Genomic DNA, 24,539 nt, shown 5'->3' with positions numbered 1-24,539 from the left:
ATGGACTGGTCATCTTTGTCGACAGCCAGGCTGCGCTAAAAAAGCGCTCCGCCGACCTCGCATACCCTCAGGTCAAGTATACCTGGTAGGATGCCTGGACCTCATCCGTCGACTAGGCGGAGAAAGGAATCACAACCGAACTCAGGTGGATCCCCAGCGCACCAAGGAGTGCTGGGCAACGAGATCGTAGACCAGCACGCAAAAGATGCGGCTCAAAACCTGACGATCCACAAGACCCTCTCAATCGATACATCTGCCTCGCGGCAGCGACAAAGCGTCGATTCTGCCAAGAGGCGAGGATCGAGTGGGAGAGAGCACGGGCATCAGAGAAGAAACCGGTCGTCCGACCAGAAGGCTGATCGAGACACCGAACAAGAAAACACTGGAATACTGGTCGGGTTTACGCAAAGCAACCGCTTCCATCCTGATGCAATTGCGGACCGGGCGCATCGGACCGAATGCGAACCTGGCTTACATCAATCGGCGCGAGACCGCAAGATGCGACAGTGACTCCTGGGTAACCAGACCGTGAGACACGTCCTACTTGGAGTGCCCGTTGCATCAAGAAGAGCGCGATGAGATGCGTACCGCCCCGTCTGAGCAGGGCATCACGCTTTGTCACGAAGAATTGTTGACGCGCCTCGAGGCGCGCACAATTGTGGCAGAGTTCATGATCAGAGCCAATCTCCTGGGTCAGTCTCCAGGGCCTGGATCCAATAGCTCCTCGGAGCAGAGAAACAATGATCCCTATGGACAGTGTGACGGAAGGAGATGAATATTGCCTCGTTAGGAGTGCGGTGCCAGGTCCACTGTACTCCCTTGAATCGAACGTGGACCAGAAAGGTCTGCTGACAGCGGAAGAGGAGGTGGAGAAAGGGGAGAGCTGGGGTCAGAGGTGGGACCAGGGGTCCCAACGAAAGCGGTGAGGACCAGGAAAGTTCTATTTTCATGTGGGCCAAGTGGCTGTGGGTCATGCAGGGCCAAGTGGCTGTGGTCATGCGACCAAGTGGCTGTGGTTGAACACTTGCAGCCCGCTTTCTTTTGTCTTAGTTTATTCTACATTCGATATGGTCAGAGAAATGCTCAAAAGATGAGCCTCTCTCTATCATGTACAGGGCTGGATACCCATTTTTAGCCGTGGGCAGGCTCGATAGCACTCCCGCATAGCAGCATTTACATAGAGCAAGCTACATCGGGCAAATGAATTCATCATCATCATCATCATCATCAAATAATCTAGCTACAGCAGGTTTTGGGTTGGATGATCTGGGCTTTCAGGGGGTTTAATAGACTATATGGCAATACTAAATTGTGTTATTGACCGCCATTTTCAAAATATTATTTATTGTTGCACATTTGAATTTTCGAAATTATATTCGAGCCCGCGAGCCCAGAAAAGATAAGCGATTGATTCTCTCTACCCCGACCACTTGCTAAATCGTCTTTTTTTACTGTATAACATGGCTACGAGGGATTTCTTTATATACGAGACTGCTGCGCACAGACTATCCTTTCCAAATCTTAAAAGCAATAAACGTGACAATTTGACATATCTGCTGACCCACCGGATTGGGCAATCAAGGGGAATGCCGAGGATGGCATTGCCACATAATTTTAGAGAGCGTATCGTCTAAAACGTGAGACAGCAATCTGAACATTTCGCGGACTCACTGTAGGGCGTATCTCGAATCTTTCCGCTCACTCCGATTTTGATTGGCCCGGTTTGTCATCCCAGCCAATCAAACATAATAGATTCTCTTGTCTGATTCGTCAAATACCCACTAGCCTCGCGGCCGTCTACTTTCGCCAGGAATTCGGCGCCAACTATCTCGGCAAAGGACACGGAACGCTGATGAAATCTGAAGAGACTGGTACATTTGGCTCTCACGACAATGGCTTGGACACGACAAGCAATAAAACGTTTGCTTCCAGTGTTCAATCATGGCTTGACAGGTGTCCAAACACCCTCGAGTCAACCGTGTTCAGCGCGTTGTCCGAGAGCCCAGCCAGCCACCCACGGGAAAGCCTTGCTTCGCAGCCCCGATTGAAGAATTGCTATCCCCACGAGGACCAAATCGCGAGATTTGGACGTCAAATAGGAGAGTAAGTCGAGCATGCGACATTTGCCGTGAGCAAAAGGTCAAATGTAGCGGCCATCGGCCCGCATGTCAACGATGCCACGAAGGCGACATCACTTGCATCTACACGGACGGAAAGCGAGAGCAAGAAGCCAGGTTCAGTAGCCCAGTCTCAGAAATAATTTACGTATGATGGGCTGACACTATATTCAGAAAATCGGCGGTTCTCATGTCTCAGGTTCGGGTGTATGAGGACCTCTTACGTAGTCTGCATCCTCGTCTTGACCGTCAATCAGCAATACAAATTGAGAAGGTCATTAGTGAAGTAAGCTAACACGGGATAGATGAAACTTTCTGACAAGTATCTAATGATAATTAGTTTCCAGGCGCACCTTTGACATCCCCGAGCACAACCCCCGATAGCCAGCAAGTGCAGAGAAACCCTATACAGCCGACCGATCATACCATTGAGGACCTCAACCGTGACAGAAATACTCAGGTCGCAGGGCTCTTGGGTAGGCCATCAGAGGTAGCGTGGCTCTCTAGTCTCCAATGTGAAATGGACCAACACATGAAACCTGAGTATCCATTGAGAAAGTCGAAACAGATGCTGCTCTTGTCTGCCAACTACTTCCTCGACGGCTTACAGAGTCCTCTGGCCCATCTGGATGACTTTCCGGATTGGCCCACGGAAGAAGCTGCTAACCAATTGGTGTATGGTTACTTTCATGTTGTGCACGCGTCGTTTCCATTTGTTGGGAAGTTGTACTTTTTGAAACAATTTCGCGTTTTTTATGCGAATCCGGGAAAGCGACCGGGCTGGGCATGGATGGCAGATTTCAATCTAGTGTTGGCTATCGCAACACGTCATAGCTCTCTAATGAGAAAGGAACCGGAAGCTGGCACTGGCGCACACATGTATACTTCACAAGGGCTTGGCAGCTCTACACGAGGGATTCTGCTGAACGCGACCACCCAAATCTACAACAGGTGCAGGTCGAGTCCCTTATTTCACTATACATGCTTTCAATAGGCCATATCAATAGGTATGTGTATTCAACTTCTGCGCTTTGAAAATTCGGGACTGATGTGATGAACAGGGCGGTGGCGAATGTGCGGCGTCGCAATGAGATCAGCAGTGGCCATGGGAATCCATCTTCGTAGTGAGAGTGAAAGCATTTCTTACATATCCAAGGAGACAAGATATCGTCTTTGGTGGGCATTGTATTTGCTTGACATTCAACTATGCTCGATGACTGGACGCCCACCCAACATGAGCCTGGAATACTGCACGGCCTTTCTCCCAGCACCCCACCGAGAGGAGGACTTTCAAGGAAGACCGTGTTTCACAGTTCATTGCAGACGACGATACTCGGAAGGCTCTACTTGCATCTTTCATCTCACGAGCGTTCAAACCAGACGGGGAAGGGAATAAGCAACATGCAGAACCTTCGCTTCACTCAGCTATTAGCGAACGAGAAGACGATGATCCACCCATAGCCTTTGTGACAAACAGTGGTAAGCCTAACACGTCGCTATACTTTCTGTATCGTTTAAGCTTGACTTGCATTGGAAGAGCTGCCTTGGACGAAATCCACTCGCCTAGCACGGCATCTTATTCATGGGATGAGTTAGAAGGTACAATCGCGAGAAACAATGCATCTGCTGATAATTGGTTGGCCAAACTACCATCCATCTACCATTTCGAAAAGCCATCGCCGAATTGCCCATTTGTTCGTCAACGCACTAGCTTGGCGTTTCAATTCTACTCGATCAAGCTCATCATCCTTGAGCCGTGTTTGCGACGTGCGATCAAGGCATCGTTCTCATGCAGCAAACACTGTCATTCTATGGCCAGTATGTGCATGCAGGTAGCAGGAAGTGTCATCAACCTTCTTCCCGATAAAGCAGACGTCCGCTGGCTATATGGGGATTGCCCATGGTGGTCCATGGTCCACTACATTATGCAATGTTCTGCCATCCTCCTGGTCGGCCTTGTGGGTCAAATCGACCTCGGGGCATTTCAGAATGCGGCAATAGTGCACAACATCAAAAAGGCTTGCCGATGGTTATATGAAATGTCCAAAACCGATGATTATTCCAAGCGCTCCTGGGGTATCTATAGTGGTTTAGCTGCACGTCACAATCCAGATTTAGTGCTTGTATCAACTTCAATCAATTGACTTCATCATTGATATGATCAAATGATACCCTATCAATATCTGGTCTTTCCGTTGTCGAGCTACGGCTTCATATCACGACGGTAGTACAGTAGTTTGTAATACTACCAAGCAATTATACGCGATTCATACGAGTATTATGACGACGGCTCATTTATTGTACCTGAAATGTGGCGCGAGATAGAAATACGATGATCGCACGAGACGGCAGAACCATAGAAAATACCGGCCCAAGTTGCACGAATGGCTAAAAAAAGTCCACTTTCATGGCCGCAAAGACCGGGCCTTACCAGAGACGACATAGCGAGGCAGGTGCTAATGACTGGAAAGTTATTTCAGTTTGAGCGGTCAGCAAGGGCGTCAGCGCGACATATTCTGGATGACCCTTGGTCAAGTGAGCAAATTGCCAACGACAAGCGGTCATTATGTCGACATTTTGCGTGAGGTCGCTCGCAAGCGAGTGTCGGAACTTGCTGTCTTCCTGTAACTTGCTCAGCCAATGAGGGCATTGAAATCTCTGTCATTTATTACTTGCTATTTCTTGCTATTTATGCTATGCTCATCCTTAGTAATCCGCTCATTCGGAGTTACTATAATTCCGGTTCTCAATCCGTATTCATGAATGCAGCACTGACAGCGAGACTGTGCCTAAGGCATTTCTAGAATTTCTTCGATCTTCAAGCCTGCATGCCGAAAATGGCCTCTGGCGCTTTCTTCCTTTGCACCAACCACATCAATACACCATGTGAGGAAGGCATCAAAACCTTGTTCGGGATTTAACTCATAATATGTCCAATTGCGTTTAATAAAACTTTTAAGCTCAGCAAAGAACCCTTCAATTAGGTTCAAGTCCGGCGAGTAAGGCGGGAGATAAACCAATCTCACCCCGGCGTCCGCACACATCTGCGCAATCCGCTCTGAGTGATGAAATGATACATTATCCATGACCACAACAGATTTAGGCTCAGGCCATTTCCGCAGTGCTGAAGAAGCTGGGTTATGAAATCCTCGAACACAGTGGAGTCCGTTGAACCGCGGAAGACACGCGACAGAACGATTCCATCCTGGGCATATGCAGGCAAGATCTGATATCGCTGATCACGATGGAACTGTGCTACTTGCATTGGAGCCACGCCAAGTGGGGACCATCCTGTTCGCCTGAACCCAATTCGTTTATCGCATCCAGATTCACCAACATAAACTAGGTGATATGATTCAAATTCTGAAAGATTGTGCAAATAACATTCTCGCAGGTCCGCATTCCTCTCCATGGCTTGTTGTTGAGTGATCTTTCTAGACAAGCCTTTGGCAACCAGGGCTCTCCTGATGCTGGAGGCTGTAATTAAGGTCTGGAACTCATCTAAGAGAAAAAAAGCCATCTCATCGAGGTATAAGCCGGGTTTTTCGGATAGGTGGTCGCAGAGCGCTTCGATCATTAGCGGTGTCGCAGTCCGTTTCCGCGATATTTGAGTTGGAGGTGCGTGGACACTTCCAAATTGCAAGTTTCTGCGAATATTTATAATCGTAGTCTGGCTGCATTCAGCTTCTGCGGCCATCTGAGATGTGGTAAGTGACTGGCTCTCTATCAACTGTCGATTCCAAGAGATACGGTACACGCTAGTTCTACAATAGACCATTGATCGGCCTGTTATCATAGAAAATGAGTGTAAATTCTAGGACAAGCTGATGCTGCGCTATTTAACCAAAGCTCATGAAGCGGTGTATGGCTTGGCGAAGTAGCCATCTAGCAAATGAGTAAGCAAAATGGGTGCTGCTAAAACTCGAGTAAGCTAGTACTGTAACGACCACATTTCTTGACAAGTTAACGTGATTCCCAAGCGAGCGGGCATCCCAAGCGAGCGGGCACCCCACCTTAAATTTCCATCCCCCGAGCAACCCACTGTTTTCAATCACGCATCATGCCCCCCAAAACGAACTCAAAAAGCTCAAAAATTGCTTGAGCAAGAGGGCAAGATCCTACTGGCTATAAAATCTATTCAAAATGGTCAAATTACCACGATTGCTGCAGCAGCACGCTCTTTTGAGGTGCCCTGCTCTACTCTCCAAGCCCGGATCAATGGGAGAACCAATCGGTCTGATACACGGGCTAATGGCTATAAACTCACTAAAATTGAAGAAGAATCAATTAAGAGCTGGCTAATAAGCATGGATCAACGAGGTGCTGCTCTTACGATCAGTATGCTAGCAGATATGGCCAATTTATTGCTAAAAGAGCGCGGAGAGACCCCGGTTCAGAGAGTGGGCAAAAATTGGCCAACAAACTATCTAAATCGGCACTCCGAGCTTACTAGTCGATTCTCTCGCAAATATGACTATAAACGTGCTCTGATGGAGGACCCAAAGGTCATCACGGAGTGGTTTAACCTCTTTCAAAACACTATCATCAAGTATGGAATATTATCAGATGATATCTATAACTTTGATGAGTCAGGGTTTGCGATGGGAATCAGTGCGACGACTAAGATCATTACTCAGTCAGTGTATACTGGTCGGAGAGGTGTTTTACAACCTGGAAATCGTGAATGGGTGACTGTGGTTGAATCAATTGGCGCCTCTGGACACGCGCTTCCACCATACATAATCTTCAAGGGAAAAAACTTCATGTTACGATGGTTTGATGACCTTCCAAAACACTGGGCTATCAATCATAGTCCAAACGGATGGACGAGTGATGAAATAGGTGTTGATTGGCTCCAAAACACTTCATTCCGCATACAACAAATCAAACCAAAGGAAAATATCGTCTTTTGGTCCTTGATGGGCATAACAGTCATCTCACACCTCAATTTGATCAAATTTGCGCTCAAAACAACATCGTACCTATCTGTATGCCTGCGCATACTTCCCATCTTTTGCAGCCTCTTGATGTTGGTTGTTTTGCTGTTTTGAAGCGATCTTATGGGAGTCGGGTTGCAGGATATACCTGATTAGGCATCAATTCTATTGAAAAAGATGACTTCATTGATATCTTCCCTAAAGCCCGTGGCGATGCATTTAAAAAGACTATTATTCATAGCGCTTTCGCTGCTACTGGTCTTGTGCCATTTGACCCTGATCGGGTGTTGTCTCATCTCAATATTCAGCTTGCATCACCTACGCTCCCGGATCGTCCATTGTCACAGGGGTCAACCTCAGATAGCAATATCTCAACTGGTATCCCTCAGAACTCCAACCAACTAGCAAAACGCAAAGCTAGGATTGATTCGCAATTGAGTGGGGGTCAAATAAGCTATCTAGCCCTACAAAACGTGAACTTGCGCAATATCACAAAATGACAGTGAAGATGCTGCATACGGTCGTTTTACAGGGTGATGAGATCAAGAGATTACGGGCAGCGAATGCAAAACAAATGAAAAAAAGGGCCAAATCCACAAAGCGGCTATCCTACCAGGGTAGCCTGACAAGTGATACGGTCGCTAAAGTGAGTGGTGGTAGTGGTGATCAGATATATATATCTAATGCACCACCTGGTCCATCACTCCCAGAGGAGCCCCTCTTGCCTGTTTTACCCCCTGTACGTCGTCAAATTACCTGTTCTGGATGTAATCAGAAAGGGCATTCTTTTAATAAATGCTTTAAAGCATAGTTAAGTTAAATATATTCTGTTATGGTTGTTTAAATGGTGTTTAAAAATTGAAATTATTGATGGGGTGCCCGCTCGCTTGGGATGCCCGCTCGCTTGGGAATCACGTTATCAAGATTAGCTTGATTACATAATGTGCAAGTCATTGCTCGGGTTTCCGGTCTTTGCGAAGATGTTTGTTTGTTTTACCGCGGTCGCCAGAATCCTGCACGACATCGGACAGCGTCATTGCTAGCGCACCATGCATGGAGGGACCTCGAAACTGGTGGTTGCGGTTGATATTGGGACCACAAGCACCGTCGTTTGCTGGAAATGGTCGGACAGTAATGACTCCTACGTTCTCAAATTCCCTTCCGACGGTAACGCCAAGACCAACGAGGAATTAGAGGCCGTTCTTGGATGCTCGCAACAGAACTGGTACTACGGGGACGATGCTCGGTATCGGTCTGAGGTCGTTGTTTTTGAACACCCCAAATTGGCGGCTATGGGCCAACAGCCATACACAAAGCTGCTTGAGGAGGCTCTACGTGGGGCTACGGAGCAACGTGGGCTGGCGGTGACCTTAGGGGACTTGTACGAGAAAATTTTCTCGTACATCTGGGATACTCTCAAGGGACAATTTCTCAAAACACCGGAACGCGACCGCTACTGCGGTGATCGAAATTTCGACGAAATCCCCAAGCATTGCCGGGTAACATACCCGGTGCAGTACAATGCATGGCTCAGAATGATACTCGCCGATGCGGCAAAGAATGTGGGATTTCACGAGGTAGATGGAGTTCCGGAGCCTGTAGCAGCGGGCTATTTTGTTAGATCCGAAGCCACCCCCGTCTTGTCGGGCCTGAAAACTATCTTGATACTTGATTGTGGCGGTGGAAGTACTGTGCGACACGCGGGTTCCTATCAATGTTGATTACGTTTGGCTGATGGTGGTCACAGGATGCCGCGACGCTATCCTTTGACGATGAAGGACGAATCAAGCTGGTCTGTCCTACGGATGGTGAGAGCCACAGCATACACATCCTGCACGAGCCGCCGTGCTAACACGCGAGTTAGGGTTCAACGGCGGTAGCCAGATGATCAATGACGCTGTGCGCGATGCGCTGCAGGCACGGTTCCCAGATAATAACTACCTGAGGGACGACTCGCGGTGGGCGAAGCTCTCTCGCGAGATTGATGGACAAAAAACGACGATTTGAAGCCGAAAAGCCCGTCGAGATCGACCTCTTACTCGAGCGCGTATCGATAGACATGTGAGTGTTCTGGGAACAAAAGGTCTTCGAGACTCTGCACAACCCGTTGTGGGTATATCTCGAAACGAATAGATAGCAGGCGCTTTTCACTAAAATCCAAATTTCTGGGCCATGACACGCTAACTGGAACCTCGATAGTGCGGAAATGAAAACATTTTTCCACCCACTGGTCCAAAATACCCTAGCACTATTGCAGAAGCAAGCTACCAGTGCTTCCGAAAAAGGCTTCCCACCTACCATCTTCGTCATGACTGGCGGTCTGAGCCGAAATATCTGGGTTCGCGAGACGATTTTCAGTGAGGCTCGAAGACTGATACCTGGGATTGAATGTTCCTGTGAAATCGCGTAAGTCGGTCCTAACTCCCGCCACCAAAGATGGCGGATTATGTCTAATGCATCTTTCCAGGGCGGAGACTGTTGCCAGAGGAGCTCTTTACTATGCCCAAAACCCAGTCAAAGAGGAAACCGTGGCTAGGGTAGACCTGGGCCTGACTTACTTGGAGGATCGCTCCCCACGTGGAAGACCACTTGGAGGGGACCGGGTGGAAGAAGCGATCGCCTGGGTGATCGTGCGGGTACGATGCTCTTCTACTTTTTTTCGCAAATGTGGATATGTAATACTAACCGTGTTAGGGTCGAGCCGCAGGACCAGAGAGTCGCGTGGAACTTATCAAAATTGTCTATCGGGAGAGCTTGGAGCCTGCGAATAATATCATTTCCTCCAAAGTTTTTACGACAAGTGATCACTTCGATCAAGACCGAATCTGAAGCGAACACAAGGAACGAACTGGATTGTCCAATCACATATCCGATTCCGTCTAATCAATCGCATTTGGACTACAAAGGTATCATTGAGGGTAGGATTCCACACAATGAGTTATTTCCCCACGGAAGTAGCCACAAGAAAGTGGAAGCGCGATTCATCATGTCTGTCAAACCCAAGGGCCAGCTTCTTGAAGCCGTAGTCTATCTCAAGCGTGACAGCAACCCTCCGTTGGAAATTGGAACGAAGCTTGTGAGCGCAGCCAGCTGGGTTCCTAGATCAGAATTCGACGTCGAAACGGAACGCTACGATGGGCATCGAATGTTACCCATTTCTAGCCAAGAGCCAGGAACAGGGGGCGTGAAGCGAACACGGAAAAAAAAGATTTCGCTGGGTAGAAAAAATTACTATGATTCTCCTGTACCGCGACAAGGAAAGTCAAACTTTTCAGCGGCAACTGGACCTGGTCGAGAAAGTATCCATCCGTCTCCCACTGAGGAGATGCCACTGCCTCGTCCTTCCGCTGTTTTGTTCCGAAGACATCTGCCCTCAAGAGGGCGTAAACGTTCATTATCTCTTTAATATTAGTTTCACCATTACTCACAGATATTCTTTCCCGAACCCCCCTTCTTGGCAATATTCCAATACAACTGTAAATGACTGTAAATAATCGTACAGACATAACTTCCTTATCATACGGTCTTGACCCAGAACGTTGATCCTGCAGAAAAGCCAAACAGATGGATGTCTGCTCGTCTGGAGGCGTGACAGAATCTGAATCCCTGTTCCGTCAATCCATCACCCTCTGCATTATGGACGAGGTAGGTGTACCCCATAGAGACAGTACGGTTTTGAACTACGGTTAAAAGTATGCGCTGTTAAAAGTATCAACAGCACAGACTTCGGACACTTTGCTAAATGCTGCAAATGATCCTCAACAGAATATTTAGAACCCGAGGCATCAATTGAGCCCCAGTATACTGGGATGGATCGATAAACCCTAGACGAGCCTGTGCCATTGAATGTAATAGAATTAGAGATATGGACCGGGAAATCGCCGATACGTAATCAACCTGTTCGCCTGAAGCCAGTACGTGTGACACAACATTACTCGTTGATATTCTAGATGACACAACTACAGTCGCTAGTAAAATTGTCCTCACCAGGAATCTCAAGGAAATGAATCCCCAACAATATATGGGTCCACATCTACGGCAACTGGGTTCAAGTCATCTGCCTCTTTCACTTCTCACCAAAGCTAGCCCAGCAATCCGCAAGATGCCTTCCATACCAATTGATCCGTTTTTCCTTCCATAGTTCGTTTGAAGCCACCAAGTGACAAATTCTGCGCTCATGCCGACGGTATAAAGAAGGATTTCGTTGACACGGTCGGGTCTAGTACGCGTAATGTTGTTAGGCACTAGAGGTGCGAGCTGTGGAGGGAAGCGGTCGTTAGGTACTGAGTCGAACGTTCGTTAACTTTGAGATAGAAACGGAGTAGTGCATAGAGTGTCATCAGGGACAATAAATTGCAAAGTCTAATGAAACTCCCCTCGAAGTTCGAGGATGAGTAGATGCCAGAGAGCTCAGACATGATGATCAGAGTAAAAGAATTTAAATAGACCGCGTAAGGAAAAGGGGAAGAACATACAGGATTATTTGACACCAAAAGGTTGCGAATAACTGGGGGCTTCCGTTTACACTGGGCACGCGTAGATGAAAGTTGATCTATCGTCGAGTAACCCTACTTAATCATTTATCTTCACTTTTTATTGGGGATTGAGGGTCACTGCGGGTCGGTGAGGGTGATCCTCTGTAGGGAACAGAACGTCTAAGTCTATCCTTTGGAATGTTTAAACTAAATAAACCAACCATATCTCCAGGATATTTATACTAAGGACTAGACCTGGCTAGGCTTCCGCAAAGCCCAACTTTGGGCCCGGACCCTGGGCCCAAAGCCCAACCCACAGTGGGCCGGGGGTCGAACCTTTGGGCCCAAAGCCCACGATTGCATAAAAAGCTGGTCTTGGCGTTCATAAACCTACTGAGTCATTAAAATAAATGACTGTTTTTTTACAACTGTTCTGGTTTGTCTATTGAATATTGCTATTTCCTTCCGCCTTACATGTATATCAACCAGACAGCTGGTCATATCCATGGCAAGACAAACTCCAGCGACATTTCGGAAGTTATGGGTGTGAGATTCTCAGCAATCAAGTTGTATAATCGCATGCTTATGTATCGCAGCATAAAAATATTTTCAACCTCCCCTCCTTCACTGTCCCTTTTGTCAAAGATAAACAACGCTATCATTGTCGATATGATGGCCTCACACTAGGGCCCCCAGCTCACCACGGCATTGCGAATTTGCTGAATTTGATACTCTAAGCCTACCCACAGATTAGTCATCATATACTGGTCTCGAAGCATGTCTTAAATTGGATTAAATAGACTGGATAGACTGAATGTTTGGCTGATGGCCCCTTGATCGGTAATATATTGTCGAACTGAGGGGTGGTATTTTACCACTAAGAACAGGGATATTCATCAAGTACCCATTCTGTCTCTGTCTCTGTATGGTAAACGGGGTACGCTCGGCATACCAGCGTCGTAACACGCTAGGAACGACTCCTGAGATCTGATAACGCTTCAACAGCAAGATCCCGATAGAACAACATCAATGCATCTCAATGGGACACCTCAATACTAGCACATACCAGTATCTGTCAATCCGACAAGGTACATAATTCTCGTAAGCCTGAAAGAAGGATACCAATAATACAGCCCTCTTCTACGTACAATATGCATATCGCAAGATCGTCGATGTTTGTCATGTTTGTAGAACCGCAAGGTCTACCCACAACCTTGAGGGGCGGGGCGGGGCGGTTCGCGGTTCTTTGCGGGTCCATCTCGAGGCCTAGTCACGTTACTGTTCAGACCGCGATTCACTGGAATCTTACCGACTCCGCTTTCGTTGACCCGGCGACGTGGATTCCCCATGAACCACGACGCTAATCGCGCAGCTTCACCCCTGCACACTAAAAACACCGCCATGCGAATCTATAATGAGTGAAAGATCTTTTGTATCTGTTGTTGAATGGCTTTCTGGCCTTGAAAACCCCCTTGGCGAATCATCGCCATCTCTCACCACGCCTCCTCCAAACCCGACCGGCAAATATCATCACCCTTTGTCGCCGCCCGAGTCACGCAAACGATACGCCTCGATGGCGACCGACCCCGATCTGACACCAAAAAGGCGAAGGGTTGCGCTGCCTGCTGGCCATCACCTTGAAGGGACGCCGAGAGCAAACAGCGTTCGTGATGGAATACCCAACCTCCCAACAGCGTCGCCATCTCGATCGGATCGCTCTGAATCATGGTCTGAATCACAAGCCTCCGGACGGTCCTCGCCCTTGAAACGAATGGTTGCGATGGAATTGGCACCCAATGGACTCGAGACAAAGAGGATGGAATCCGGGGACCCTGGCATGCCTTCTGCGCTGGCCCAATTTTCCTCCGAACTCGATATGTGTAGCATTGGCGTTGGCGTGATATCGGATACTCTACAAGAGGCATTGCAGCAAGATCCCCGCTTTCGTCATTGTTTGCCTTTCATGTTCGCTTCCCCGCGGATCGTGATCAGTACGGACCAACGCCATCACTCGATCGCGTCGACTCGTTGGTCAAGAAATCCGTCAGATGCCAGGACTCGCAACAGGATGAGTCAGGATGGAATATGCTGGTGCACTGTCCACTGTTGGAGCAAGCCCTCGACAATATAGAAACGCAGAATCAATCAATCGGGTTTGAGCCATGCACCACCGCCAAGATCATACAAGAATACCTCCCTACAGGCTTCATGCCGAAAATGGTGGACTTTTGCATGTATGTGGATATAGGAACGGACAAGGCTACGCGTGATGTCAGCAAACGGCTTCGTCAAGAGCTGCCATGCGGTGTCATCAACCACACAGAGTTTCATGCTCTTCGGCAGCGACCCATCACCGTCAGCATTGAGACCAAAACGCCACGTGGAGCGCAACCTGCAGCGGCAGAATTACAAATAAGTACTTGGCACGCGGCACAGTGGAGACTACTCGAAGATCTTGTTGCTCGGACTGGTGGTTCCTTTGTAGACTTAACTTTTCTTCCTGCCGTCATTGTGAATGGGGATGAATGGAGCTTTGCCGCTACGACTAGAGAAGAACAAAACACGGTGCTTTGGCTTGAAAAAAGTTCGGGTCGACCAACAGCCATCACGGAGTGTATAAAACGGTCTGGGGATTGCAGCGCCTCGCAAAGTGGAGCATAGAGGTCTATTGGCCGTGGTATCGAAAGAATGCTTTGGGTCTTTGTGACGGGTGAATCAAAGCTACTTGATTGGTTGATAACGAGTAAGGTGATTTGTTTTAATAATACAAGATACCCCTATTGAATGGATGAAAACACACTGAGGATCGTGATTCTACCCAGTAATTCTTCTGCAGTGTAATCGATCGAGGTAGAAGCACTACCCTAGTGGCAATGGGCAGCGTGGCATTAGAGATACTGTCAGGATGAGGAATTGATGTACTGGCTGGTACTGAACATGTCCAATAGAATCAGGTGATTGATTGTAGGTGTTCAAGATCGGTTGAACGATCTCAGGGGTCTATACAAATAAGCTTCGGCGTGTTACAACACCATACCTCGAATGTGCCCGGAATACCGTACAAATACTAGGGGGAATTGGGTGAACGATGAATAAGCCTGTCCCAAAGGGACCTAGTGGTATTTGACCACTCTCTCAGTTCGTCAGATACTACCGAGACCATGAACAGCCATATCGCAGAGTATGATTGCCAAGCCAATCGTGTCCTTTCTACTGTACTATGCCGCACGGGAATGGGACCCATTCCACGCATTTCGTCCGTGCACCCCACGGTAAACCGTCCGGTGGACAGCAGGGACCTGTCCTGCCATTACACGCAAGTTGTCCGTGCGTTGTCAACCAATCGCAGCGGCCTATATCGCCGTTTCCCGCGCGTTCTTGTCAATTCGTCCGAGATATAGTCGAAAAAGCAATTTGCGTCTTCAAATGCGACGCGTCTCTGAGAATAGGGGCTATCGCGAAACATTTCGTCAAGAGTTCTACAAATTAGTTGTTACAGTATTCAATTCTTACAGTATTCAGTTCTATACCAACTAGGCCTCGGCAGAGCCCGCCCATGGGCGGGGGTATAGAGCCCACAGCCCATGAATGCATAATTTTTCCCAAAAGGATGGATAAAGTGCTGATTCAGCCAAATAAAATACTCATTGTTTACACTTGTTCTGGTCATAACAGCATCGACCACCCCAAAGCAACCCAAACTCCTGTGAAATTTCACGAAACGGTCAAGTATTCAGACTTTTCAAACTAGCTATCCATAATTCATTTCATTGGTCCATAGCTCTGAGTGCTTTAGTGGTGAGATAACATGCGGAGGTCCTAAAGCCATGAAAAACTGTGAAAAGATATATATTTCTGCGCTGCATTTGATAGCCTAGTGCCCATGCATGACCAAAAATTTGCATAATCCTGATCTTGTAAATGATTCCTAGTGAAACCTTCTAGAATTTACTATTTATTACAAACAAATTTACAATTCTAATCCCCTACCATATTGGTTGTGTTCATTCATTGCCTACTATTGTGTCTAAAGCCGAAAATCCTTGGGCTTTGGGACCGGGGGCATCTCTCTGACCTCTAATTGAGGGAAATGAGCGCATTCGTGGGCGGGCCCATGGGCCCGCCCATGAATAGTGGAGGTCCTTTGTTGACAATAGCCAATCAATATAACTAGCAACTATATGTCAAACGGCTCTATCAGCACTTTTAATTAAAAGTCAAAATTGCTTGCTCCTAGAACTGATGCGCCCCTAAGTCTCCGATTTGGACTTATTTACAGAAGAAAGGCGAGTTCTCTACCCTCTGATTTTCCTGTACCCTCAAGGTATCTCACCATGTCTCAATTCTCTGACGCTGGCCCCTCTTCCCAATATGAAGGTGATACAGATAATCTCTCCTTTCCTCGGTCTGACGATGCCTATCTCATTGCCACCGAGCGGCCAAGCAGTCAGCAAACAATCGTTTCAGTCTCAGGTTCACCCTTCCTTCGACCACCACCACCTTCGATTCCTCAGTGCCTTGAGCACGTTGGCCCCAGACGAACAAAGAACTTCATTCTTTATTCAATCATGAACAAGGTGGACTTTATGGAGTGGTGGCTCCAGACAATGGCGGCAGCTGAGAGAGATAATGCGCCGAAAGTCGATCCTAGACGCAAATTTGAGTGGGATGGAACCAGAAAGCACTCGACAAGCTGGGAAAATTTGGATCAGGTGGCACATATTTCCACGGGTACACCAAGCGTGATGTGTAAAAGATGCGGAAACATTCTTGATCACCCGAACTGGAGATCGAATGGAACAAAGTCTGTTAACCGGCATCGGACGACTAACAGGTGTAAATTAGCCTCCAGTCAAAAAGGCCAGCAAGCAAAACTACGTCAGCTTTTCAAGAAACCGGTATGTGCTATCTTCTAACCACTTACTTCAAAATTAATGATTTTAGGACTCTCATACTCGCAGTGAGGTTGAGAACTTCACCAAAGAGCAGTGGGAGCAGCAGATTATCCGAACAGTCACTGTACTCCGGCTTCCGTTCCAAGTTGTCGAAAATCCAGAACTACAAATGCTTTGCCGCCTAGCTCGGGCAGCACCATCAACCCCAGAATTTCCTTCAGCGAGAACTGTTCAACGTCGGCTACAGGAATCCGTGAATCAGGCGAACCAAATAGTCCTTGAAAAGCTTCCTCCAACTGCGAAGCTTTCTATTGCATTGGACTGCTGGACTTCACCATTTCAACAAGCATTTATGGCTATCACTGGCTACTTCATCGATCAAGACTGGAACTATCGTGAAATTCTTCTTGGGTTTGAGCCACTGCATGGAACACACTCAGGGGCAAATCTTAGCACTGTTCTTCTCGAAAGGCTTCAACATCACAAGATTGAGGGTCGAGTATTGGCTATCACAACAGACAATGCATCAAACAACAAAACCTTGCTGAAGAAAATACAAGAGACTTTATCAGCCCTCGAGCTTCATGATCAGTTGTCTATCATCCGGATTCCATGCCTCGCTCATGTTATCCAGCTGAGCCTGAAGAAACTCCTTGGCGAAATGAAAGCCAATCCAATAAACAAGGATCATAAAAGGGAATGGCCTGAAGCGCAAACCGAAGCCCTTCGTGCTGACCGACGACGCAAGGAGATTTCCGGTACCCTGAATAGGGTAAGACCTCTATTCTATGTCTCTTTATCTTGATTCATAAGGGAACATCTATTGATTTACTATTCCACTAGGTCCGTGGCCTCGCTATCTACATCAATGGAAGCCCTCAACGCCGGGAAGCATTCCTTAGTCTTCAGACTAAACCACCCAAGCTGGTTCCTATTCAAGGTGTCAGAACTCGCTGGAACTCGACCTACCTGATGCTCCGCCGTATTAAGAAATTGCAGCCAGTGATTGATAAATACTGCACGGAGTATAATCTCAGGGACTACGAGTTAGACAAGGAAGAGTGGCAACAAATTGATTATCTTGTTTACATCACACTGCCTTTCTATGAGTTTACAACTGCTCTCTGCCAGACTAAGGATGCCACTGTCCATGGTGTCTTTGCTATCTACCACCGCCTTTTTGAACACCTTGACGATTCAATCAGTCTGCTTCGGCGGAAAAAGGTTCACTGGAAACGATCGATGTTGACTGCCCTGCAAGCGGCAAGGGAAAAATTAGAGGATTATTATGGCAAGACGAGTGGGGATCATGGCAACCTTTACGCGATGGGTACGATTCTTGCGCCACAATACAAGCTACAATTCTTCACACAGCAGGAATGGTCAGATAATGACTATGAATGGCGAGACAAATATCATCAACACCTCAAAGATTACCTTGAACCCTACAAGCAACGTCTTTCTGATCTTCAATCCCCAAGAGCGCAGACACGAGTATCGAGGTTTCACCAAATCCTAACACAACCACGGTCTGAAAATCCAAACTCGATATCAAACTATCAGGATGAGCTTCAACGGTTTTTACAGAGAGGTAGGTGCTACTATATATCCTTTTGACAACACTCAGGACCTAATCCTATTATAACCTAGAACCGACTAATATTGAGCCTCTTCTATTCTGGAAGGATAATCAACATGAATTTCCAGTACTAGCAAGTGTTGCACGGGATATTCTCTCTATCCCTGCTACTGGTGCTGGTGTTGAGCGACTGATTAACTCTGCTCGGGATATCTGTCACTATCGTCGAGGCTCGCTCAAAGCAACAACAATCCAGGACCTTATGATGCACATGTGCACTACAAGGTTAGATATTGAGGAGGGACAACTTGGGCTTGCTAAGGAGTTCTGGAGCAATGAAGAGATCGACCTAGCAGAGGAAGAAAAGGATATCCCTCAAGATGATCCTATTGCTCTTATCAGTGACGATGAGGAAGATGATTCAGCATCTACCCAGTATCAGGTCACTATTGAGAAATTTAGCCAGCGCACCCTTAGCAAGAGGCGACGAAGTATTGTGCCTAGTGCGTCGGATTCTGAGAAGGGGAACATGGATGTTCAGGAACGACCTAGTGATGGAGAAGATGACGATGACGGTGATATTCCGTTGCCTCCTATTACCCAGAGGCGTACATCAGGGAGGATGCCGAAGCGAGCAAGACGGGACGAAGAGCTTTTTGTGTATTATGACCCTAGATAAGGAGTAAAATTTCAAATATAATGTCTTTAATCTGACTGCACTATATACAGTATATGATCCTCTCCCCTACTTGGGACTGAGTCTGTAATCCAAATACTCAAAAAAATTCAGCCAAAATTTGCATAACTTATGAATGTCACGGGCTGTTCTTGTCTGACCCACATTTGGGCTGTTGGGCCGCCCATCGTGGGCTCTGGGCGCGCCCACGACCCTTATGGCCCCGCCCATGGGCCCCAGACTAGAGCCCAGCCGCCCACACAGTACCGCCCATGGGTTGTGCCGAGGTCTAGCTATAACCACTGTTGCGAAAATATTGGCTTTATAGGGCTAAGTGGTATGTTTCCATTGATTGTTGCTTAAGCCTGTATTGACCTCAGGCTCACGCGTTCTGTCCTTTAAGGGTATGGTGGAGGGATGTCCAAAAAGATTGTGGCGCCAGCGGGCCATTTCTACCCAATCCCCGAAAATGTTTCATCAGAGGCGGCCTCGTTTATTGAACTGCTTGCTGTTGCGTGGCACTCAGTCAAAATTTCGCTTTTTGAACCTGGGAACTCGGTACTTATTGTGGGCGGTGGTACTATCGGACTAGGCTTATTGCAAGTGCTGAAGCTGCAGGGCGCCAAGAACATTATCGTGGCAGAGCTAATGGATAGTCGCAAAGACCTTTGTTTATATTATGGCGCAACCCATATAATCGATCCAAGGAATACGAATTTTGCCCAGCAGACACGTCACCTAACAGATGGAGTCGGCGCAAATATTATTTTCGACACAGCTGGCGTGGAGAAGGCACTCTTAATTGCGATCCCGGCTTGTCGTACTCAAGGCAAAATCGTCAATATTGCCGTGTGGGAGAAGCGTCCGTCCTTCCCCGTAAACCAGTTGATGTACAATGAGGTCTGGTATGTGGGTGCAGCATTGTACGATGAGGTTTCTTTCTTAGAAACAATTCAAGCCTTGAGCAAGGGTAAGTTGCGCAACGTCTTATCCCCATGAGCCTGGTTGGGGTGCTCGATCACTTCTATGAGATAATCTGACACAATCTAGGTCACCTGAACTCCGAAGCAATGATTACCGCACGTATCTGCCTCGATGAAATAGTAGAAAAAGGTTTTCAGGCTTTGCTAGAGCATCGTGATCATCACTGCAAGATCTTGGTGGATGTACAGTCCTGAAGAGGCAGCTTAGGGAATGTAATAGAAACGGATTGTGTATGTTATATACGTCTATCTTTCTATTGTAGTGGCTGAACGAGGCCGTAGTATATTGCCAGAGATCAAATGTCAGGTGATACCATAAGCTATTTTGACCAACTGGTCCCGGGGGGCGTCAAGAAGTCTATTATTACCCCTTATTTCAGGTGCTAATATAACATTTCTGAATATAACGAATATCTGGAGTATCAATACATCCGATCTCAGAGAAGTATTTGCAAGGAATGCCTGACATATAATTGTTGCCTGGATTATCACAAATTCTTTAGAAATGGCTCCTCTTCCTCGATCAGAGGGGAGGATCATTCAAGCTTCATCCACCGTCCCCATATGACAGAAGATCGAGTACCGTTGTCATCTACATAAGCTACTCCTACCTTGTGACTGAGAGCGGGAGTGGTTGGTTGTGTGCTTTCATCATTAATATCGACCCATCTGAGATGCCAGACTGCTATCTTACCACCCCCATTTCACCATGTCATTAAGGATGAAAACAATTGATTATAAGCCTAAAAGGTGTGTCCGAAGCCATGTCTCTTGCTTCCCGACGTCAGGAGTTGGATAGTAAATGCTAGCTACTTGTATCCATTTCATCAACAGAATTTGTCACTGCACTCGAGTTCTCGCTTGATTTGTCGTGAAAAGCGAGAATCGCCGAATATATGACCGTTCTCCACTCAGCAGTGGAGAGACCTGCTTCACAGTAATCCCAATTAAACTTCTCTGCCGCTGTAGGTTCGTCATGCGGATCATGATACGGTGCGAGATATTGTGTTTTGAGGGTTTCTTCTGCCGAGCAGCGCTTTTCTACGTCGATTTGAAGCATTCCCTCGAGCAAAGAAACCGCTGGATGAGGATTAATTGGGGTTGAAATGTAAAGGACATATCATGACGTACCATCCTCGTTCTTGGTAGGAATCAATTTTTTGAGAGGCTTCTTCGCTTGCTTCGGTAAAGAATGAATGAATTTCAGCGTCTAAAGCTGTCAGTGTCAGGCCCATAACTCGAACATGGTGTCACTTACATTTTCACTGCTCACATTTGCAATTATGTCTTCTGAAGGGCTTCCAAGTAGCTCTGTGATTACACAGTACTGGTCAATATGATTTTTTCCTGGAAACAATGGTCGTCCTATAATCATCTCGGCGAAAATGCAACCTGCACTCCAGATATCGACTTTCTCGTTATAGCGCTTCCAAGTAAGCATAATTTCTGGAGCTCTGTAGTATCGAGTCGAGACATAACCGGTCATACGGGAGTCCTGGGTGCGTGCTAGGCCGAAGTCACAAATCTTTAGGTCACAGTTCTCGTTAATCAAGATGTTGCTCGGTTTAAGATCGCGGTGTATGATGCCCGCTGAATGGATATATTTGAGTCCGCGCTTGTTTCATCTTAGCATTGAGGCTGATTGGATTAGTTCTGAGAACCTCACCATGATTTGATAAACGAAAAGTTGAGTGAACTGGCCGTCGACCTTTCTGGTCTTCAGCAGAGTGTGGAGATCTGTTACCATGAGTTCTGTCACGAGATAGCTTTACGCCTTTAGCTGTGGTCATGTAGAACAAGAGTGGGAGGAACTCGTACATCTGTTCGGAAGGCGAAACAAATATGTCCTGCATATTGATAATCTTTTACTGATTAAGCCACGATCCAAATACCAGGTTGGGTGACGAACATTCTCATGTTTAAGCTCGATAAGCAGCTTAATCTCGCGGAACATGTGTTTCGCAACTACTGCTGTCCTAAATGGGTCGCAAAGCTTTTTGACGGCGACTGTTCGATTTAAGATTTGATCTTTTGCTGAGCTTTGGTCGAAGGGCTCATCAGACATTGCATATGAGGTGATAGGAGTTGACAGCATACCAGACGAGACCAGATATCCCCATCCCAACGGGTTCCAACCCGTCGTACCTAGCTTGCTGTTCAGCATTCATCTGTTGGCCAGCGTAATGGGGCTAACCTCTGTGTGATTTCGAATCTCGAGCCCATGATGTCCTTACGCGTGAATTGGGCCAGCGATGGCGTCTCATACGGCACGCGATGGAGATCCAACATACTTAAAGATAGTTGTCATCACAGTATTCCAGAAGTGATTTGAAAAGATCTGAACCATGTGGTGACTTTCACCGCCATAGTTCTATATACAAGCGAAGATCAGTAAGCGGAAAAGGACTCCGATGGATACGAACAATATGATTCCTCACAGCCATGAGGTGGCAATCATCTATGACATCAGCGATTAGGTCAACGACTCTGTACCGGAATACCTGCGGAAATCAAATGTGCCCCACTCCGCAGATCGCCTCACATTATTGGTGGTTAAATCTTCCGAACCAGTCGAGACCCTCCATGCGTCCCTTTGACAGTCGCAAGAAGAGTGCTAATCGATAACGAGGTGTGTATTTCTCAATTCACAGGCTGTCGGGATGCGTGGCTCGGTAGTTAGGGTCGACAAATAATTTGAGGATGTAGACACGGGTCACATTGTCAATCAGTCCAGCTAAGAAACTTTGTAATAGGCTACTATCCTGTCTAGTGCGTCATGAAATAGATAAATTGATACTCTTAATTTTGTCGTGAAGCGAGAACTCCATTTCTTTTTCGGTAGATCAATGTAACAATCAAAGTTTTCGGCACAAATCACGGTGTCATGCTTCAAAAGCGCTAGCGAGGCTGTAGACAGGTCTGCGCTCTCCTCTCGGGCCTTTCCAAAGTAGGAAACTGCAACAAACCCGACTTGAAGATAGTTTGGGTTATGTTGTGATTTGTAGGTTGATCCGGTGATCCCCGCATCTTGCGTGCGCAAAGACCCCGTTTCTGAGCCTCCAGACTTCTTCTTTCAATTTGTTGACCACAGCTAGGAATGTTTCTCATTTTGTCGGCTCTTGGTGCAGTATACGCTAGATTTCCCCGCTCTCTTGCTTCCTTTGTAAGGGGCATCTGTTTGCTGTTACCCGATTCCGTTCGAGATACCGGGCCCTTTCTGGGGTGACAACTTCTTGGGCGTGCTGGAATTTTGAGCCGCGTCGCTGAAGAAACAGAGTACCACCCCAAAGACTGTCCCTCCCTTGCGTCGCCGCTCCGAGCCCGTCGCAGCCACTAATGCCACACCCGACTCTTATGTGGAGCTCGGCCAAGTGCAGCACATGACGTTCCTTGCTACATTGCCGTTTCTCAAAGGGAATAGTGAATAAAAGTATACTTGGGCAGGCTCCACAAAGCTTAGAAAACTTTTACCCTGAAACCCCTCACTTGGCACCCGGATCCGTACTAGCTGCCATCGGTTATGTACTTTGTCACCATATGATGGATAACGTGATTCCCAAGCGAGCGGGCATCCCAAGCGAGCGGGCACCCCATCAATAATTTCAATTTTTAAACACCATTTAAACAACCATAACAGAATATATTTAACTTAACTATGCTTTAAAGCATTTATTAAAAGAATGCCCTTTCTGATTACATCCAGAACAGGTAATTTGACGACGTACAGGGGGTAAAACAGGCAAGAGGGGCTCCTCTGGGAGTGATGGACCAGGTGGTGCATTAGATATATATATCTGATCACCACTACCACCACTCACTTTAGCGACCGTATCACTTGTCAGGCTACCCTGGTAGGATAGCCGCTTTGTGGATTTGGCCCTTTTTTTCATTTGTTTTGCATTCGCTGCCCGTAATCTCTTGATCTCATCACCCTGTAAAACGACCGTATGCAGCATCTTCACTGTCATTTTGTGATATTGCGCAAGTTCACGTTTTGTAGGGCTAGATAGCTTATTTGACCCCCCACTCAATTGCGAATCAATCCTAGCTTTGCGTTTTGCTAGTTGGTTGGAGTTCTGAGGGATACCAGTTGAGATATTGCTATCTGAGGTTGACCCCTGTGACAATGGACGATCCGGGAGCGTAGGTGATGCAAGCTGAATATTGAGATGAGACAACACCCGATCAGGGTCAAATGGCACAAGACCAGTAGCAGCGAAAGCGCTATGAATAATAGTCTTTTTAAATGCATCGCCACGGGCTTTAGGGAAGATATCAATGAAGTCATCTTTTTCAATAGAATTGATGCCTAATCGGGTATATCCTGCAACCCGACTCCCATAAGATCGCTTCAAAACAGCAAAACAACCAACATCAAGAGGCTGCAAAAGATGGGAAGTATGCGCAGGCATACAGATAGGTACGATGTTGTTTTGAGCGCAAATTTGATCAAATTGAGGTGTGAGATGACTGTTATGCCCATCAAGGACCAAAAGACGATATTTTCCTTTGGTTTGATTTGTTGTATGCGGAATGAAGTGTTTTTGGAGCCAATCAACACCTATTTCATCACTCGTCCATCCGTTTGGACTATGATTGATAGCCCAGTGTTTTGGAAGGTCATCAAACCATCGTAACATGAAGTTTTTTCCCTTGAAGATTATGTATGGTGGAAGCGCGTGTCCAGAGGCGCCAATTGATTCAACCACAGTCACCCATTCACGATTTCCAGGTTGTAAAACACCTCTCCGACCAGTATACACTGACTGAGTAATGATCTTAGTCGTCGCACTGATTCCCATCGCAAACCCTGACTCATCAAAGTTATAGATATCATCTGATAATATTCCATACTTGATGATAGTGTTTTGAAAGAG

At 46.9% G+C, this 24,539-nt stretch overlaps 7 protein-coding genes across 7 annotated transcripts; 6 read left to right on the top strand and 1 right to left on the bottom strand.

The window, feature by feature from the left end:
* Positions 1 to 1,852: 1,852 nt before the first annotated feature.
* On the top strand, positions 1,853 to 3,242 carry N7508_011234 (uncharacterized protein; the record flags this gene model as incomplete). The annotated part of the gene is made up of 5 exons (XM_058469294.1): positions 1,853 to 2,103; positions 2,292 to 2,403; positions 2,458 to 2,790; positions 2,952 to 3,124; positions 3,179 to 3,242. The coding sequence occupies 5 exons, from the start codon at positions 1,853 to 1,855 to the stop codon at positions 3,240 to 3,242; spliced, it is 933 nt and encodes a 310-aa protein (XP_058314272.1).
* A 4,861-nt stretch (positions 3,243 to 8,103) lies between these two features.
* On the top strand, positions 8,104 to 9,883 carry N7508_011233 (Hsp70 family protein; the record flags this gene model as incomplete). The annotated part of the gene is made up of 6 exons (XM_058469293.1): positions 8,104 to 8,745; positions 8,802 to 8,862; positions 8,919 to 9,012; positions 9,254 to 9,460; positions 9,522 to 9,690; positions 9,749 to 9,883. The coding sequence occupies 6 exons, from the start codon at positions 8,104 to 8,106 to the stop codon at positions 9,881 to 9,883; spliced, it is 1,308 nt and encodes a 435-aa protein (XP_058314271.1).
* Positions 9,884 to 10,040: 157 nt separating this feature from the next.
* Positions 10,041 to 10,242, top strand: N7508_011232 (uncharacterized protein; the record flags this gene model as incomplete). Its single annotated transcript, XM_058469292.1, is given in 2 exon segments — positions 10,041 to 10,130; positions 10,141 to 10,242. The coding sequence occupies 2 exon segments, from the start codon at positions 10,041 to 10,043 to the stop codon at positions 10,240 to 10,242; spliced, it is 192 nt and encodes a 63-aa protein (XP_058314270.1).
* Positions 10,243 to 12,943: 2,701 nt separating this feature from the next.
* Positions 12,944 to 14,190, top strand: N7508_011231 (uncharacterized protein; the record flags this gene model as incomplete). The annotated part of the gene is made up of 2 exons (XM_058469291.1): positions 12,944 to 13,409; positions 13,460 to 14,190. The coding sequence occupies 2 exons, from the start codon at positions 12,944 to 12,946 to the stop codon at positions 14,188 to 14,190; spliced, it is 1,197 nt and encodes a 398-aa protein (XP_058314269.1).
* A 1,673-nt stretch (positions 14,191 to 15,863) lies between these two features.
* N7508_011230 (uncharacterized protein) lies at positions 15,864 to 16,609 on the top strand (the record flags this gene model as incomplete). The annotated part of the gene is made up of 2 exons (XM_058469290.1): positions 15,864 to 16,427; positions 16,544 to 16,609. 2 exons carry the CDS (start codon positions 15,864 to 15,866, stop codon positions 16,607 to 16,609), a joined length of 630 nt encoding a protein of 209 aa, XP_058314268.1.
* Positions 16,610 to 18,811: 2,202 nt separating this feature from the next.
* On the top strand, positions 18,812 to 19,857 carry N7508_011229 (uncharacterized protein; the record flags this gene model as incomplete). The annotated part of the gene is made up of 3 exons (XM_058469289.1): positions 18,812 to 19,016; positions 19,083 to 19,649; positions 19,730 to 19,857. 3 exons carry the CDS (start codon positions 18,812 to 18,814, stop codon positions 19,855 to 19,857), a joined length of 900 nt encoding a protein of 299 aa, XP_058314267.1.
* A 610-nt stretch (positions 19,858 to 20,467) lies between these two features.
* N7508_011228 (uncharacterized protein) lies at positions 20,468 to 21,951 on the bottom strand (the record flags this gene model as incomplete). Its single annotated transcript, XM_058469288.1, has 7 exons — positions 20,468 to 20,742; positions 20,794 to 20,872; positions 20,921 to 21,277; positions 21,329 to 21,428; positions 21,481 to 21,524; positions 21,572 to 21,815; positions 21,857 to 21,951. The coding sequence occupies 7 exons, from the start codon at positions 21,949 to 21,951 to the stop codon at positions 20,468 to 20,470; spliced, it is 1,194 nt and encodes a 397-aa protein (XP_058314266.1).
* Between the last annotated feature and the right edge of the window lie 2,588 nt (positions 21,952 to 24,539).

The sequence above is a fragment of the Penicillium antarcticum genome, assembly GCF_028974205.1.
Source record: "Penicillium antarcticum strain IBT 31339 chromosome Unknown utg000010l_segment0_segment0, whole genome shotgun sequence".
Taxonomy (NCBI): Eukaryota; Fungi; Ascomycota; class Eurotiomycetes; order Eurotiales; family Aspergillaceae; genus Penicillium; species Penicillium antarcticum.
Note: the sequence above shows the minus strand (reverse complement) of the source record. Positions and strands in the feature narration are given on the sequence as shown.